The sequence below is a fragment of the Dermatophagoides farinae genome, unplaced genomic scaffold (assembly GCF_024713945.1).
Source record: "Dermatophagoides farinae isolate YC_2012a unplaced genomic scaffold, ASM2471394v1 contig6, whole genome shotgun sequence".
NCBI lineage: Eukaryota > Metazoa > Arthropoda > Arachnida > Sarcoptiformes > Pyroglyphidae > Dermatophagoides > Dermatophagoides farinae.
Window position 1 is genome coordinate 239,030 of NW_027461521.1, and position 19,363 is coordinate 258,392.

A 19,363-nucleotide genomic window follows, 5' to 3' on the forward strand; every position below is an offset into this window, starting at 1 on the left:
TTTTCGGCAAGGATCTCTGAAACAATAGTTTCTAAACTCTCTAATACACTAGGTGGACTAAAAAAACTAAAATGTATTGAACCTACACATTATTCAGATTCTTCAGTTGGTCTTCGGCACTCTTAATATGTTCTATTGCATCGATAACTTCTGTTAGGTCATCTTCCGGCCAGTTGCTGAGCTGAAAGAGTTTTTTGTTCGTTAGGCATTTGTTAATTAATTGGTTGGTGTGAGATATAACAAGTTTCATTGTGTATTCTTGTACAGCATACGTTTCTTGTATACCTTCTTGAAGCTGTTTGAAAATAAAAGCATCCTGATTCAGATTTTTTAGTTGAAGTTCGCGTTCTTGAATTTCTTTGTCGTAATGATGATGCTCAACGCATAATCTTTTGATGCTCTAATAGTTTCAGTCGAACTACGAACTTACTTTTGCAAGGAAAACAATGTTCTTGATCTCTTCTTGCATTTTTTATGTGGGTTTTAATTATCTTTGCTTATGAATTAATTAATAATTATCAAATACAAGATTTAATTCTAATTATGTTATTTTCTAATTTATTGTTCTCTGGTTCATCAACGTAACAGATATTGTAGCTTTCATCGGTAAAAAATCCAGTTTCAAAAACACCTGTTATCATGTGTAATTGTTTGTCTAATTCTATTATTTCCTCACGTTTTTTCGTTAGAGGTCTATCTAAATTAACTAGTAATATAAAATTGCCATTATCAGTCACATAACGTTCGTAAGATTCGCTTGAATAGGCCATTAACCTGTATTTGCAAGCGTACATTTTGATGAAGAACAACTTCACAATTTTTTCTATCGTTACTTCGTAATTAAAAGGAGATATTTCAATAGGTATTTCACCTACGCCTAGAGATGGAACGAACTTTTTCTTTTCTATCAACAAAAAAACTTTTTTAGATATTGAAGCGTAAAACTTCTCTCGAAACATGGCCGCTCCTCTGCCTTTGAGGACGCACAAATTTTCGTCGACTTCATCGGCTCCGTCCACAGTAACGTCAATTATGGTGTCTTCGTCAACCTGACTTTCTGTAGTTAAACCTTTGCGCAAAGCATAGCTCGTTGTTTTTTCACTTGTGCTGTAAAACTTTACGTTGTGAAATATGTTTTGTTCTTTGTTTTTCGCGAAATAGTTCGCAAAAGCGTCTACTACTTTCATAGCCATTCTGCCAGAGCCCAAAACAATGTTTTTCGGTTTAAACCGCATAACATGATTTACCATGTTATATGCTAAAGCCTCACGATAGCCATTTTCGTTGGATAGGTCGACGGGATCTTTGTCCGCGCATTCAATGCTAAGTGTTAATATCATCTTCTGTTTTTATAAATATAAAAAAATTAATTCATAATAAAAATGTCCAGATATTATTATGTCTACGGATCAGAATAAACGATCCAAGAAAATTTCACACACACTCCTGTCTTATTTGTAATAAAGCAAAAAATTAGTTTGTTTATAATTTTATTATTTGTCGAAATGTTTGATATGGCATAAACTTGAACGATTATTTCCTAGTAAAGATCGGTGACTATTAAAAAAACAATTTTAGTTATCCTAGCCAAAGTTTCGATTTTGTTAACGTCTTAGTAAAATTTGTTTAAACGCTTTCTAGCTATATGAAGCAGTTTATTTCGACAAAAAATGTTCTACCTGATATGTCATTAAGATGTTGGAAATGTGATATATTCTGTCTCAACGAAAATTTAAATATCGTGTCAAAATCGCTAAACAATGATTTCAAAATGTCGTTTATTAATTCTGCGGACCCCGAAACCGAGGGTTTACTATTTTGTAGTGAAGAGTTCATTGATCGATTGAAAAAATTAAGTTTTGAATTGGCTCAATTATACAAAACAATGTGCATAAGAGAAAAAGTCAATATAGCTGTGACTTGTTCCACTGCATTTCGAACCTTATTGTCAGTTTTCATGAATTTATGTAATCTGGTCATCAAACTGGAGCACACTTCAAAAGAGCTCAAAACCAACACAGAAACACTAGAATCATTACGTCAAATGCCGCTATCACTCGTAAACATCGATTTGAACGAACTGAAAAAAAGGCTGGACACGATAAAAAAACAGAACAGCGAAAATTTTTCAAACAATAGGTCTGTTTTAATAAAAACAGACAACGAAAAATTAAACGATTTAAATAGTTCACTTGAAAACATTACGCCTTCGTTTATCACTCATGACCTCTGCAATATAGCTTTGCTGAATAAAGCTCCAGATCCGTACTCAGGACTAGATACAGAAAAAGCGAGTATTATAACAGTATATTCAGATCAGGTATTAACTAATTCTTGCAAAAATGATAAAAAAATACTCAATGATAAAGATGGTCGAGAGGAACTTACGAGAGAGAACAAAGCAAATACTTTTGCAGAAATGCGAAATAAGACAGCCATAAATAGGAAAAAAATGTCATATATGCACGAAGAACACATAACTGTGTTGAGTAATCAATATTTTGATCATAATGCTATCAAAAAAGACAGAGTCGTAAAAGGTAGAAATATAACAACTAAACCTATTTTTATTCAGTCGATACGTTCATACATACCGCACGCTAGTGTGAGCCGCCCTGATAAACATGTAAAAGACACATTCCAAAATGTACTAAATCAATTACCACCTTTTTTTTCAATATCAACATATAGTAAACACTTATGGTTATCTGTTCTAGTTGGATTTTTTTTAGGAGCGCTGGTCGGACCAATCTGTATTACGTTGTTGTTGAATTTACCTTTTTATCAAATCAAGTAAATAAGATCTTCAGTTACATTATATATCGACGAAATATTGCTACTAAATTTATATGGAGAGAGTAATAAGTTTAATGTTGTTTGAACAATGGTATGCGCACAACCTAAGCTATTGTGTAGTAACATTTATTGGAAGTTTTCAAGTTCTAATATCAGAGACTCAAGTAAGGCGTCGTCAATAGAAGAGAGACTTGGGATCAATGCTCTAACTTCTTCGACTGAACTAGGAAATAAGTTTATCAGAAGCATAAGCTGCTCACTGTTTAATTTGTTATAATAAGTGTTATGCGCATGCTTTATGTTTTTAATTGAATTATCTCGGTACACCGTTGTAAATTTACTACAATAGTCATAAGTTATTCTTGCAACATTCACTGTGGGATATTTTGTATGACTCATACGTTCATCCAATAATGACAGAACTTCTCCATTATTTAACCAAATGATGTCGTTAGTCATTTGTTGATGGCTATATTGACTGTAGTTAATAATTAACGTAAACAAACAACAAATACACAAAAATTATTGATTTAAAAATTAAAGATTCAAGATTCTTTTTTTATTCGCATTAGTTACTTAAGAATTTTTCGAATTTATTTTTAGGATTTTTCTCGAAATTATTCTTTAAGAACTGGATATGTAAGCTAAAAATGCTTATATATGAAACCTTTTAAATATATTGCGAACAATGTTGATGAGTTTATAAATCTCTTGATACGTTTTGACTTTTACACTGATTTTTACGATGACACGTATTCAAATTTATCATTTGAATTAGCTAATTTGAAAAGAGCGCTGGCACCGCCAAAAAATTTAAGCTCAGAATCAGACGAGTTTAAATTGTGGCAGAAGTTACGAATAAAAAGTTTGAAAGTGAAATACAATCAAGTTGATGAATATATTAGCGACTACTTGACAGCTATATTTCTCGAAGCCAAACAATTAATATATAGAGCGAAAAAAATGGAAGTACGACGTGAGTTATTTGAAAATGTTCAATGTGCTCAAGTCAGGTCTATTGCGGACGACAAATTTTCTATTAGTTTAGTTAGAAGTAATTTTATCAACCAAATTAACGAAGGCGATCTAGTTTTGCTGTCAGGAACTCCACCAACGCAAGATTGTTTGTATTATATCAATAAATACAAAAATCAATATAATAACTCAAAGATAGACATGCTACTTAAACAAAATAATCTAAATTTGATCAACAATCAAGAATACGTTAAGGACGAAATTACTGAATTTTCTCGTGATTTTTCCAACGATCTTTTAAGTGATAACCCCCATCACATATTAGGTATCGTTAATTTAATTTGTTTGGGGAACTATGAAGTTAGAGTTATTATTAATGATTCAAAATACACTATTGACGAATTAATCTCCGTCAATGAAGAAAACAAAGACAACTTTTTGCACTATAAGGACCTATTAGGCTTTTTGATGGAGCGTGATAATTATAGAATGAATTGGCTTGCAAACGCATTGGTCAATCCAGGCTTAGTCACTTGGACCATGACTAAAGTTTTAAATATGTCGACTCTTTTCCGAGAAGTAAGCGCATTACTAGACACACCCAAGTTCTCACTGCTACCCTTCTTATTTCAAAAAAAAAAAATCGTTACTAACAAGCGATTTATAATTCCGCCAGCTTTACTCAAAATTTTTGAAACAAAATTCAACGATTCTCAGCTGGAAGCAATTAAAGAATGTACTAAATATGAGGGTGTTAGCTTAATTCAAGGACCACCAGGAACTGGTAAAACTTCAACAATTAGCGCAATTACTTCTCTTCTCTTGAGCGCAGAAGATATTTCTATAGTTGACGTAAAAGAAAATAACGTCCCCAAACAAATTTGTGAGAAACCTAACAGTAACAAATCCGAAAGGTCTGGGTTTATATTAAAAGGCTCAAACTGGATTGATGAAAACATCATGACATTAGACGAATGTTTTTCATACCACCCGTCGAGTACTTCAAGTCAAAGTGTTATTCGCCTGGTTAACCAAAATTTAGCAAAAAATACAAAAAAAATTCTTATTTGTGCGCCATCAAATGCTGCAGTTGATGAAATAATGAGACGTTTAGTTTCAGACCCTCGTTTGAACGGTGGTATATATAATAAAAAAGGTACGCTATACACTCCAAATGTTATACGTATAGGGTCAGGATATCATAAAGAACTTAAAAAATGGAGTCTGAATGAACGTCTGTCACAACTAAAATCTGTCGGAAAAATGATAAGTATCGATCATTTTAGCCGAAAACTTATTCAGGAATCTTCTATTATCTGCTGTACTTTATCAATTGCCGGAAGTCGAGTCTTAACACCTTTTATTGGAGCTATCGACACAGTTATTGTTGATGAAGCATCTCAATGTGTTGAAGCAAGCAATTTGATTCCATTAAAGTTGGATCCAAAACGCGTTATCTTAGTCGGAGATCCGAAACAGTTGCCGGCAACTGTTTTCAGTGTGGTTGCATTATCTCTCAATTATGACAGAAGCTTATTCCAGAGGCTACAGGAGCTGAATTTCAAAATAGTTTTATTACAGACTCAATACCGAATGCATCCAAGAATCAGTGCGTTTCCAAACAATAAGTTTTATAAAGGCCAGTTAAAAGACGCGCACGATTTGGTAAATAGTTTGAAACCTCTTATTGACTACTATAAGCTTCCTTTGTTTGCTCCATTAGTTTTTATCAACATTTCGGGTGTTGAAACTAAATCTACCAATAGTTACATCAATGTTCTTGAAGTTCAAGTCATAACTGAGCTTTTACTTATCTTAAATGATTTATTTTCTCATTTCAACAAGTCCCACGGGAGTTGGATGAACCACGCTGGTGTTATCACCCCTTATGCAAAGCAGGTTCTTCAGTTGCGAAAAAGCATAAGTACTACGTTTGGTTTTGACGCAAGCACAACTAATAATATAGACGTTAATACGGTCGACAGTTTCCAAGGACGAGAAAAAAACTACGTCATTTTTAGCGCAGTGCGAGCTCAATATATTTCAGATGATGACGACAGCACAATTGAAACAAGTAGTTGTAAACAAAACAATGAGACGAATGAGCAGTTAGTTAAAAATGCAGACCAAACTGTTGATGAGTCTGGTTTAGACGCTTGCAAAACCGAATCATCCTCTCAAAACTCTGTCTACACTCAAAAACGTGAAATTCAGACCATTTCAGGTGACCCGGCATTAGTGTCAGAAACTTCGAAAAAAATTGCTATATCTGTAATAAATGAAACGCAAACAGATTCGGTTATTCCGAATAGCAACAAAAAAGTGCTGCAAAAACACAGTATTGGGTTTTTAGCGGACAAACGTAGGTTGAATGTAGCTTTAACAAGAGCGAGACTAAACCTTTGGGTGGTTGGAAACGTTAAATACTTGTGCAAGAACCCGCTTTGGTCGGACTTAATAAAATTCTGCGAAGAACAAAACACAATTATAAATGTTGATTTAAACCAATACAAAACTGGGTATGCCCTGCATTCTCTATTGTTTGAACAACTTTTAAAATCAGAATACACTTATGGTTTATTCAACTCGGTGATACCGAACTTTGTTGCAGAGCTTAAAAAAAAAGTGAATTAATATAACCCTACGTCTATGTCTGTTGGGAAGTCTTGATTCTGATCATTTTTTTGCCGTGCTTCGATTTTTGGCTTGTTTTCATCGGCCTCTTTAGAAAGAATTTTCAAATAAACTCGCAGCGAATGATTGCTGAGCTGTTTGTTCTGGGTGAGCAATTGCTCTACTTCTTTCGTTTTTTTGTAAACAGTACTCAGACGTACACTGAAATAATCCGCAATTGCTTTTGCTGTGATGATTTTTTTTGTATTGGGCGAAATTTTGGCGGCTATCAAGAACAAAGCAGCTATTATTGTAATCTTATTTCTATAAGTGATTTTTGTTTTATTTGTTTTTTCCAAGTAAGTAGCAATTATTTCAACGGAGTCAATCCACTGCAGCGTGTTGGACCGTTCGTTTGAGGCAGTAATAACCTGTTTTGATACATTGGACACCGCAAACGCACTAGTTGTGTTTGAAAAAATACTGTCTAGTATTTTTTCGTCACTATGGTTTTGCGATTGGTCGGTACCTGTGACATCTTGGGCTGCATCGAAAATCGGATTTCGAACATGTTCTGCATTTTTGAGTGCTTTTTTTCGGCTTCTGGAAAAATTTTTTTTTTCTATGTTTCCTATTGAGTCCAGAAATCTTGTCATGTGATATTGGCACAATGCAGTTATGGACAAATTAAAAAAAACGTTTGGCAAAACGATGTAGTTGGCAAAGGCAACTTTTCTAGTCAGATTTCGCAAGCTACGCACGCTGAATCCACAGTAAGTTGCGACAGGCACGATGTCTAAATAGCACGATCCTCGCTGCTGAAATTCAAGAACGAGAAAAATTGAAGACACTATTTTTCGAATACTGGAGCGGAGTTTGATATTTCTTTTTTTCTTCTTGACTACATTTTTGAAAAAACGGATAACGTCGTGATGTGAGCTGGATGCGTAAAAGTATTGTTTGAACAGTGCTACTTCTGTTTTAACATTTAAAAGCGTTTTTTCAGGTAAAGAAGAAACAATGCTTTCATACTGACAAGCGATTCTTTCGGCTGAGTACAACATAAAGTAACGTAACGAAAGTTCGTGGTACAAATGTTACATTATACGAAGCATCCATTTCCGTCTCAGTTTATGTTTAGCGTTGACAACGGGCTGATCTTGTTTGAAATTAATAGAACTAAAAAATTAATATTGCTGTATTCCGATGCTCAGAATTATTTTTTTTTTTTTTTTGCGGCATTCGCGGCCATATCTTGGACTAACAATTTTTGCGGATTGAGGTTACCAGCAAGCTTTTGCTTGAGCCAAGCGTTCTCGAATTCCAGTTGTCTGAGCTTCTTCGCTTCTAGATCCTGTTCATCTTTCTTTTCCATTGCTTTTTGTGCTTCGTACTTCGCTAGCGACAACCAAAGATCATGTGTGTTCTTCTCTATTAGTTTTATTTCATTGTACTTCAGTATGGCTTCGAAAAGTTTGGATAGGTCCTGAGGAGATGATTTAGAGTTCGACATTTAACCGGTACTACTGCATGTATAATTGCACGTCAAAATATTTAGATCAATTTTTTTTCCAAACAGAACTGAGTGATTACATTCATATAAACTTTTTTCGCGCTTCGAAGCTCAGGAAATTTTTTTTTTGTTATAAGCTTGACAAATGTGACGTGTTTGTATAATTTCAAAGCGTATTGGTTTGGTTCAATTACGACTGTGTTGGCATGTCGTTTCAAATAGACGCAGAACTCGTCTTTCAGTAGAAGCAGCTTGTCCAGAATATTTGCGGGAATATTCGAAATCAGTTTGGTGAAAAGTTCTAGGTGTTGAAAACCCTGTACATCTGCTTTTAAAGTATTTATAATTTTATCCTCGAACAAATGAAGTGCTTCATTGGATTTGTCTTTGGGAAACACTGGCTTAACAAGCATCAACAGTTTCACAATTTTAAGTGAATCTTCAATATCGCCGGACTTGATCCTACAGTTAACAAGTCGTGAGAAAACGTCAACCGTGAAAACTCGGTCTTCCTTACTCAAACTATTGTGGTACGGGAGGTAGATCGAATCTATGTATTTCAACAGAATAAGATCTAACTGCTGCTGGTCAACGGCGTCGTCTGGATTTTTGAGAAACAGTAGTAGTTGCTTAGTAGCGAAAAAACAGACAGTCGAAACTAATTCTAGGTTTGGTGCGTTGGAATTCATCGAGTAGAAGGGTAGATTTGTTAAAAGACAAAAAAAATCCCAACAAAACTCCTTGTTACGACTGCTAAAAAAACTGATAAGTTGGTTTGCAAAATGTTTATATGCACTTTCGTAGCTCTCTACTTTTAGCTTAGCGCACACGTCTCTTATAGGTTTTATTGCGTCCATAACTTTTGCAAATTGTGTCAGTAGCAGTTTTTGACAGAACAGGTCTCCAAATAACTCAGTTAGAAATTCGAAATCAAATATGTTTACAGAACTTATATTATTAAGCCGAATGAAATTTTCTATATTTTTTTTGAGCTTGGCAAAGTCTAAGCTCGTCGTGCATGTGTTTAAAGAACGTTTGATTAATTCGATCAAGTCGCGAGAAAGATTCTTTGTTTTGTCTGAATCAGAACGTTCAATCTTAATATTTTTAGTTTCAGCATTGTTATAGCAGAATTCTTCACTTAAAATACTTTCTGATGAACTGTCGCTTTCTGTGTCAGTATTAAGCATAAAATGCCCACACCAATCAAAAAAAATGGGCCAAACGTCGAAAATCTCGTCGTTCGTGTCTTTATCAGATATTTGAATTTGCTTTTTTTCTTGGCTCAAAAAACCTGAACCGGTCTGAGATATCATTTTAGAATACAGCAAGTATCCAACTCCATAATTAGAGATTAAATCATACTTGTCGTCACTTTCATACGCCGAGCTGAGTAATCTGCTAGATGGGCTATCAAATATGCGTGATAAAAACTTACTCTTGCACTTTTGAATTCAAAATATAATTAGAACGATGTAAGTCTAGGTCGAAATCATCTTTACAACTGGAAAACTGAGTTCTGGCAGGTTGTTCATGACTTTCAGATTCCGAATCTGAACTATAATAGTTCATGAATGTTGAATTGTTGTTTACAATTGCATAGGAAAATAACTTTTACAATACAACAGAGTATTAATTTATTTAATATAATGGCAGTTATAAAATATTTATTTACCGAATTTATGAGCTGCCTACAAAATATACCGATAAAGACTCGAGAACCAAACTAGAATGACCAGCAAACAAATCAACAACAACAAACGTTTAGCGAGAAAGTCGATTTATCAATTTTGTTAATTATACAGCACTAAAATTGTGTCATTAACAGTTCTAACACTCTGAATTATAAAATAGTACGCAAAAAAATAATTCAAAATAGTTTCAAATTTTTTTATACTGTAATATGGCATACTATTTAGAAGTTTACTGATATGTCTAAAAAAAAAAATAATAAAAAATTTCATGGTGTTGGTTACGTAGCGAAGCAAATGACCGTGTTTCACGAGTCGTCCGAATTAGACTCAATCAAAAAGACTTTTTTCAAAGATTTAAAAAAACCAGGTCGCGTAGACGCTAAAGAAATCGACAACAAAAATATGACAAACGCTAACAAACAAGAACTTGAAGAAAACTCAACTTGTGGCCCAGCAAATGCAGAAGATCCAGCAAACGACAGTGACCAAGATCAGGCTAAAGTTGAATACTGTTATTCCTTTACGAACTTGTTTAGCAATTAAGCTGAAAGTAAAGTTTAAAGTTGAAAAAAATAAATATGGTAGCTAATTTTTGAAACTAATTCAGTGTATCTGTTAAATTCATATTCTAAAGGCAAGGAAGTTTATTTTATATCGTGTAGTAGTAGTTTTGGTTGTTTAAGCCTTCCAGATTTAAACGCCAAAATTAAACTAATATTTAAATATTTTAAGTTTGAACAACTAATCGATCATATTGATGTTTTTGTATGTTATCAGTTTAGTTAGTTTATCATTCACAAAAGCTCAGGTTCTAAGTGCTAAACAAAGCGTTTTGAACGATCTTTCCGTACGTGTTGCAAAAAAACTATTGTTAGTTGGAAAGGCTCGAGCAAAGCAGCGTTACAGACAATATAAATCTGAAAAATGAAATGCTTAATGTTACAGAAAAATCACACAGACCTTTAATTCCAGACGGTGACATTTACAGTTCGATTTGTGTTCGTGACTACAGCGACGACTGCCCAACTAATTGGCATGTGAGCTCTAAATACTGTTTAGCCGACATAAGTTACAAGGGATCAAATTCAGGGTACTTTAAAATTACGAAAAACGAAGAAGAGAAGCGGCTTTTAGAACTTGAATTCAACGCTTATTGGCCCTGTGTAGATAACCATGTACAGGATTTTTCCGCACCCTGCCCCGTTGGCTGGATATTATTAGAAAATAAGGTATGCATAAGCAACAGTGTTATTTCTCTTTGCGCCTTTGTACACATTAATTCAAAAGGTGTTTACTCAAAGACCAATGTAGCGTTTACGCAGTTTGAAGCTGCCAACGCTCCGGAAGACGTCAAGCGAAATATCTCTTTGCAGTGTAAAGTTAAATGGCCCAGTCTTCAAAAGTGCAGACGAGATTACAGATTTCGATGTCCGCTAGGCTGGTCACTGAAAAAAATCGAAGGAGATTGGAAATGTGAAGTGGAAGACGAATATATGGGTCCCTGTCCGCCTATTCAAGGGATTGCGCGCTCGATACAGGAAAAAATCAGTCTAGAAAACAGATGCAACTTCATGTATCCGTGCGAAAATCCGCGCGAACGAAACTATTCACAACTGTGCCCGGAAGGCTGGAAACAAATTAAAAAAAATAACCAACAATTCTGCACTGTAGTCGACGAAGACTACCGAGGTTTTTACTTCAAGGATTTGCCAATCAGCCAGATAAAATCGGTAGCAGAAAAAAAAAAATTTGAAGAAAACTATTCGTTAAAATGGCCGCTATATCACACGGGAGCTAGCTGTGAACCCGACGAAGAAGCGGAATGTCCGATAGGCTGGCTGTTAGTCGACGATAAGTACTGCAAAGCGAGCGACATTTACCACGGTAGATGCGCCAATTACTTGCCCATGCGCCCTAGTTTGGAATCCAGAAAAAAAATTGAAAAGCACTGCAATGTCAAATATCCTTGCAAGGAATATTCACACGTCAGTTTGTGGAGAAATAGTGTTTCAAAGAAAAATGTCCAAGAGCTTGATCATAAACCACGGAAACAAAAATTCCGCAAGAACATCTTCGACTCTCAAAGTATAAATAACGGACCAATTAATTTATTCGGATTGGTTTAATTGAAATCGATTGTGAAAAGTGCATCGTTCAGCTCGTTTCTAAAGAATATAAATTCAAAGAATCCTAGTTTAAAACCACATGCTTTTTAGTCATACTTACTTCAACTTAAAAAAATGACCGAACGAGTTTCAATCTTGTAAAAATTTTTCTCTAATGGTTAAAGAAGAATCTTCATTATTTGTAATGTATGGTACAGTGAATTGATTTTTTTTTTTATAACGTACGTTACAATGTTGTGATTTGTTATTATGCAATGATAATGCATTATATTTTTAATCAATTATTATTACTTTGCAGTAACTTATAATAAGTTTATAAACGAGTATTTGTTATTAAGTTATTTAATACGGAAATGTTGTTGTAAACTTTGTCTTCTAGATTTTCCAATTTAGCTTGAAGTCGTTTCGCCATTTTAATTTTTTTTAGATCTGCCGACGAATTTTCATTTACTATATAGTCCACAATGTTTATTTTTTGGCTAACTGAACCTGTATAAAAATTTTGTGAGTCCAGTGGACTTAATATATTTTCACTAAACTGATCTAGCATTCCTGAACGTACCTTGGTAACAATTTTACGTTTTTTAAGATCGTACCATAAGCATCGCTTACTACATTTGATTCTCCCATGATGAATTTAACAAAACACGTTGAACAACTTAATATAAAGAAGATCTTACGTGTAACGATCATTAACAATCTAAAATGGCGAAGAATATCGCTCAAAAAAACAGTTTTAGTCAAATAATATTTGTAAGCAGAATTCCTAATAGATCTTTAATCTTTGTTCCATAGACAAAAATAACGACTAGCAGGCATTAAAACTCAAAAATTAACTTTTACGTTTATTTACAATTTTTTATAATGGTATAAGCACATTGATTATGTATAAAAAATTTAGAATAAATGCACAATACAGAACTTTGTCTACAACTCAAATTGAGTTTTTTTCTACATTTAAATTTAGATCGATTTAAAGGCAATTATTTCACACGCTAGCAAAAATAGTTTTTAGTTACGGATATATGTTTTTTCAATACTTACAATAAATTTTTTTACTTATGATAAATTTATTAGCTAGTTTAAAGCGTTTTACAATTTCATATGAACCATAATAACAGAAAAATCTAGAATAACTCTATTTATCAATCTAGTACTTGTTTAAAAAAAAGTTTTAATCTCTTATAATCTCAGAGTTGATCTTTTGATTACAAAGTGTTCGAAATGTTGCTAAATAACGAAACCAATAATAATTTATTCGTTACTGTGTAAAATTGTTTCTAAAATATGAAATATAGATTTTTTGGTGGATAGGTGTCAACACACTCCGCTCTTTTCTGATTTTCAATCACTCAGCCTAAATGCTTAATAAGGAACGTACTACGTCAGCCAGGTTTTAACCAAATATACAGCTTTATTTCACTCATAATTTAGTATATTCGAACATGGTTACCTGTTCTATGTGGCTGGAACCAAATTGAAAAATTATATCTTATTGACCTCTCAGAAAACTAGCTTCAAACTGTGAATGCATTCAAACGCTGATAATATAGGAATATTTAATAAAACAATTTGAGTGTTTATGGAACCTAACGATAATTACAAAGAATACAGTATCTATTTATGAGGTTTAGGAGCCTTGAGTTCCAAAGCATCGAAAAAATATATATCACAAGTCGGGTGCATTAAAATTAACTCGTTATAATTATGATCAAAATTGTTTCTAATGAAAGGTTTATCCAGGAAATTAGATTCAAACGCAGTTTTCACAGAGAACGGCAACGACTATGTAGACAGTCTCGAGAAAAGTGACCGAACAGTCACATTTCTAGACAATTCAGAAAAATTTTTAGTTTTAAACAAACAAAGAAACTCAGGTGAATGGGATTTCAGCAACGTAGCAATAAATAATGATCCATTTGAAACTACTCGCATTGGATTGGAGAACAAAGGTTTTTACGGGTGGTGGAAAACTCATACTCCGTCTCCGTGTCCAAACACAATTATATACGATAAGTCCAAGCCAGTTGTGACGTTGTGCTCCTATTGTGTGTCAATTATAAACGGAATCTCTCCCACAACAGAGATCTCGTGCACTTGCCACAAGTATGAATCAAACAAGGTTGCAAACAATTCTTACAACAAAATATTACTCAACGTAAAAAAACAGGCTTCTGCCAATTGTGAGTGCAACGCAGCGTTTTGTAAATTCAAAGATGGAGAAGGAAATTACATCTGCTACTCGTTCAGCGATTTACAAAAACCTTTATCTTTAGCAATGAGCTTGTTTCAACTAGCTGCCACGGGAAATGTGGAACAGCTGGCTAAGACAAGTGACATTAAACAAATTATATCAAGATCAAAGTTAGCTTGGTACATTTTCGATTTCAAACCGGACAATACCAATTATAGAAACACGTTTTGTAAAGAAAACTCAATATTCGACAAACTGATATTTAACCCACTTTACATGGAAAATGATTTGAACAAGAACCAAGTCAGTACACGCGATCTATACCAAAATTACTCTAAGAAAGAAAAAATTCAGCATAGCTATATAAAAGACCCGAATACTCCTGCAAATCCATACGATTTACTAGACAAATCGATACATGGCTTATGCCAATTAACAGGGAATTTAGGAAAAAAACTGATGTCTTCTTATAATGATAATAACAACGCAAATTCGTTTCAAACTAGTCTGACAGAAAAAAAACCTCCGGGTCAAACTTTTCATCAAGAACGGGCGCTGAAAAATATTCAAGCCAAACAAACAGACTTGTTTCAAAAGTCTGGATTGTTTTGGAATTTTTTTGACTTATTCAGCAGCACTGATTCCAGCAAACATAACGTTACTGAAACAAAAACTAGTGTGACGAGTAACTTGCTAAATACAGTAAGCTCTTTGTACCAGATTTGCAGCCGCATTGTTAGTTTTTTTTCAGATAACCACAATAACATTTGGGTGCCTAAAGATATTAAAATGACCAGCGAATCGGAGAAAACGCTCGGTAAAATAATTAAATGTATAAAGCAAAAAGAAAGTGAAAATCAAATTAGGAAGTTTAGAATTAGAGACCCGTACAAATTAACTTTTTCTGAGTTTGCAGAAATTGTGTGTCCCTTTATGAGTGAACAAATATTAGGCAAAGAACTTAAAGAGTCGATGTTGAACAGCTTGATTGAAGCACGTGCTTATCTTAACAACGCAACGAATCCAGAAACACTTCAAGAATTCAAAAAAGTATCAGAAACTAGTAAAGAAAATGTAATAACTGAAAACCTAACGCTAAACAACTTGGTTGGATACAACATTGGCAAATATATGGGATCAACAGCCCAGCAAGCTGAACTAAGTAAAGTAGTCTACTTGCCTAATGTGCTTGAACCTCCAAACACAAGTGTTATGGAGTTAATAGATCCGTTTGCTTCACAAGCTAGGAATCGAATCAAACAGCTCAGACAAGCGGTGGAGTCTACTCCGTATCAAACTATCACTACTACTTACCAAGAAATGTCCGACGATGAAAATGACGACCTAGGTTGGTGGACTGCATCACCGGATAAGCAGGAAACTATTAGAAATGCATGTGCTATGGTCAGTCGAGAGTATCAGCAGCTCCTGAAAAAACAGAAAGAAATCTTACCAGGCTTCAAGCCAAGAGATTTAACACCACTAAAAGTTAACGTTCACACGAAAGAAAACGAATTGTATCGCCGAAGCAATGTCGCCACTACTGAATTCCAAAAGAACTACGTTCCACGAAGGTTTTCAGCGGAATTGTACGGCGCAAAAGCTATGGACAATACTTTATTTGAACCAAGTACGATTCGTAAAATGCAATTACTAAAAGAAATAGACGGTCAAATCACAAACAAACCGAAGTACACGTCAGACAGGCTAGATGAGCCTCCACTGGAATTGGACGATATCAAAGATCTTTTCGCCGCTGATGACGCAAACAACGCTAATAATTAAAATTCGAAATTCGAAGGCGTGTCAGATTTTCAAACCGTCTGTTCCAAGTGTGATTAATTCAATTCGGTTAATTTGTCTGTGAGGTGGCGTATTGTTAATCATGGAATTGACAAAACTCTGTTCTAAATATTCCAAATTTTTCTCAAAATTCAAATTTGCGTTTGGGTTTGCACAGTATTCGTCTATTTGCTTAACAAATTCGACTAACTGGTCGGAAGAAACGAATTTTGTGATCGTCATGCAGCCAGAACCCAAAATATAAGTTGACTTGGGGGTCCACCGATAAACCGCGAACAGCGCTTCGAACAGACAAATGTGCGAGTACAAATGTCTTTCCCAGCCGCAACCGTCGATCAAAAGCGTATCGAACGGGCCAAAAGCATCAATTATATCAATTGTGCTTTGTACAAATTGAGAAACATCTGTAATAATTACTACACGGCGCTTTCCGTCAAAAATACTATATCCTATGCAGACAAAATTCGCGCCGTGCCAGACCGGAAGTGTTTGTATTTCTAAATTTGTTTCAGGCAAAATAAACTTGCACGATTCAACGTCTAAACTGTTGAAATAGACATTTTCTAACGGATTAGTTAAGCTTAGCACGTCGCCATTAATAAATAAATTGAAATCACAAAGTGATATTTTTTTAACGGAAAATGTGCTCCCACTAGCATTTATAATATAATCGTAATGTTTTTTGATCATTCCATAAGTTTCACCGTTGCAAAAAATTCGAGGCCGGTAATCGGGAAAGTAACTTTTTATAATTTGGTCTGGCTTTGATTTGGCTTTAAAATATTGTATATCGCGAATGTCATCCAGTCCCCCAATGGCATCCATATGGCTGTGTGTCAGAAGAATGTTTTTAACCTGTTTGATATTTAGTTTTCTAGCTAATTTCAGCATTGTATTTCTAAATGTTTTCCCCACATCAATTATGGAGTCTATTGTGTTCTCGCCATCGATGAAACGAATCAACAAACATATATTGAGCTTTTCAGTTTTCGTATCATCCAATGCGTCGAAGCAAATGCTATTCTAATTTATAAATATTAAACTAAACTAACCATTTTTTTTTGAAATTCAGAATGTGACTTAAGTTTGGAATGCCCATCGAAGGGCCAGACCCGAGTATGTAAACTTCAAAACTGGTTTTCATTTAATTAGTTGAACATCCTTTTACCATTAAAATTTCAACCTTAATGGTAAAATATACATTTTAATAAATAAAAGATTAATATTTCAGGGAAATTAATTTGCCACAACTCAAAAATTAGTCTTATAATAACAAAATTTTCTTATGTGTTAATTCCACTGCAATCTACGCACGAATCTTTCTCTTATTTGGCCTTCGGTTTTGTTCTCTAGTATTTTGGTGTTAGAAATCTTCAGCCAATTCGAAGATCCAAAATACATTATTAAAAAAGCTAATTTTAAGTCAAAAACAATAGGCCAGCTCCCTTTATTTTTTCTGTTCCGCTTAACAGAAGCCAATATTTTTTTTATTTGCTGACTGATTGCATAGTACGAACGGTTTGGCAACAGTGCCTGTAATTTTAAAATAAAGTCATTTTCGACTTCATACCTCAAGATTTCGTTTTTTCTAATCACTGTGTCTAATTTTGCGCCGGTTTGAATCAATCTATCAAGTATTATTTGATTTTCCGCTTCGGAAAAATCTGACAAGTCAAGAGATTGAAAAAACAGATATTTCTCGTAACATTTATAAGGAAGAACGTCAAGTTTTTTTGCTAGCAGTTTCCAATTGTTATTCACACTGTTTAAGTAGTGAAAAAATTCATTTTTTGCCAATTTTATCTCGTTGAACGCGTTTGGGTGGTAGTTATTGAGCCAGTGAATTTGAAAGTTTCTGGAGTGCTCGCTTGAATCGATTGAGCTAGCCAGCTCAGACCAAAAATTTTTCCAAAAACGGTTTGGGAACCTGTAATTACTTAGCTCCTTGTTAACTAAACTTAACAAAAGTTTAAGGTTTTCGTTTGAATAGTTCTCTGTTATGATTTGTTTTAACAACTCTTTGTTAGTGGTAAAATCTGAATTAGACAAAGAGCTTCGTTCGCCAAGAACAGTTGTCATTGAACTGTCCTGCAGCAAGATTAAATAGTAGTGCTCACAAAGCTGGAAAAAAAACTTGTTCTTAATTTGCTCAGACATGGATTTCGTAAAAAGCGGTTTAATTTTGTTAGTAGTTCGAAGAATGCGAATTTCTGGAGTAGCTTTGTTAACAATATGACTCTTTATTTTTTTGTTTATTTCATCTTTAATAGTTTTAAGTTCGCTGCATTCTGACTTTTTTTCGTTTATCTGTGACCAAACAACACAGTTGATTAAGTTGTTTGACAGTTCGTGCAACGCCAGCCGACAATCTTTTTGAATACGCAGTAACGAAGTTTGAAATCGATAAATTTCAACCAATTTCTCAACCAAAATTAGTTCTTTGTTGGAGTATCTAACTAGTTTCCGTGGAAAAATACCCCGTTTAATTCGGTTATAAAACTCATATATGTAGTTCAAAGAAAAAGTAATGTGCGAAAAAACAGCATAACTCGGCATTCGCTTCAAGACAAATAAAAACCAGACAGATGTTCTATCCTTTTTAACAAGGATAAAAAAATAAACTTTTCTTTTTTTAAATATTATTTGACAGTTAAATCGTATATGAACTCCAGTCTAGCTGCAACTAGTCAAATAATCACTTCAACGGCGGCAAACGTCATACCTGTTTTTTCATACGAGGAACAAGCAAACAAGCACGCTATTATTAAAGTAACCAGTAATTCAACTTCAAGAGAAACTACTGCGTTCGAACTTTACCCATCTGAATGCAGCAAAACTCTGTATTGCGTCGTTACCCAAGCTAACAGCTCATACGAAGCTACTGAGCTTTTTGCTAAAATTTGTTGTAAGTTCCACGACAAACTCTAATCCATAGGTGCCCTGATAAAAGTTCCAGCAACTTTGTATTGTGACCTTAACCTTAATTTTTTTTCAACATCAGAAATTAAAAAAATTATTGATTCGTTTCACAAACAACTTAAGCAGGTTATTGAATCCTTTGAACCAGCTTAAAATTGCCGTTTTTCTTCGCTACATTTTTGTTGTTGCCATTCTTATTTGTATATTCTTATTAAAAAATAAATTACCTATTGAAAATATGTTTATCGATAAATTCTGTTATGAACCTTGATGACGTAGTAGAAACTGACTCTTTAAAATATACGAAATTGCATAATGCTTTATTAGGACAGGGTTCTTACGGTAAAGTTTACCAGGCTGTAGGGCCTGATAATAACCACAATTATGCAATAAAAGAATTTTACCCCATGCTTTCATCAACTCAATCTCAACAAAACAACGAAAAAACCCAAAAAAATCAGTTTTCCAACATATTTTGGATGTATGGATTGCCCCGATCTCTTTACCAAGAACTTTTGGTGGTAAAAGAGTTTAACCACCCCAGTTTGATGCCGATTTTCGATATTTTTGTGGAAAACAACGTTGTCAACATCGTTATGCCTTTGATAAAATGCGACTTGCGAGCTCTGTTCAAAACTAATATGTTGTTGGATGAGTCTCAGGTTAAACGAATTTTTTTAGACATACTTGAAGGACTAGACCACCTTCACAGTAATTGGATTTTACACAG

The 19,363-nt window shown here is 34.1% G+C and overlaps 1 protein-coding gene across 1 annotated transcript; it reads left to right on the forward strand.

The window, feature by feature from the left end:
* Positions 1 to 3,972: 3,972 nt before the first annotated feature.
* On the forward strand, positions 3,973 to 6,389 carry LOC142598087 (uncharacterized). The gene is made up of 6 exons (XM_075735052.1): positions 3,973 to 4,350; positions 4,489 to 4,576; positions 4,784 to 5,562; positions 5,617 to 5,809; positions 6,107 to 6,290; positions 6,335 to 6,389. Exons 1-6 carry the CDS (start codon positions 3,973 to 3,975, stop codon positions 6,387 to 6,389), a joined length of 1,677 nt encoding a protein of 558 aa, XP_075591167.1.
* The last annotated feature ends 12,974 nt before the right edge of the window (positions 6,390 to 19,363 follow it).

Excerpts from the sequence above, each read along its gene's own strand:
- LOC142598087 (XM_075735052.1), top strand. The coding sequence starts at position 3,973 with ATGCTACTTAAACAAAATAATCTAAATTTGATCAACAATCAAGAATAC. Across the intron at positions 5,563-5,616 it reads TCAATGTTCTTGAAGTTCAA|TCCCACGGGAGTTGGATGAA; the intron begins GTCATAACTGAG and ends CATTTCAACAAG. Across the intron at positions 5,810-6,106 it reads TAGCGCAGTGCGAGCTCAAT|ACAGTATTGGGTTTTTAGCG; the intron begins ATATTTCAGATG and ends TGCTGCAAAAAC.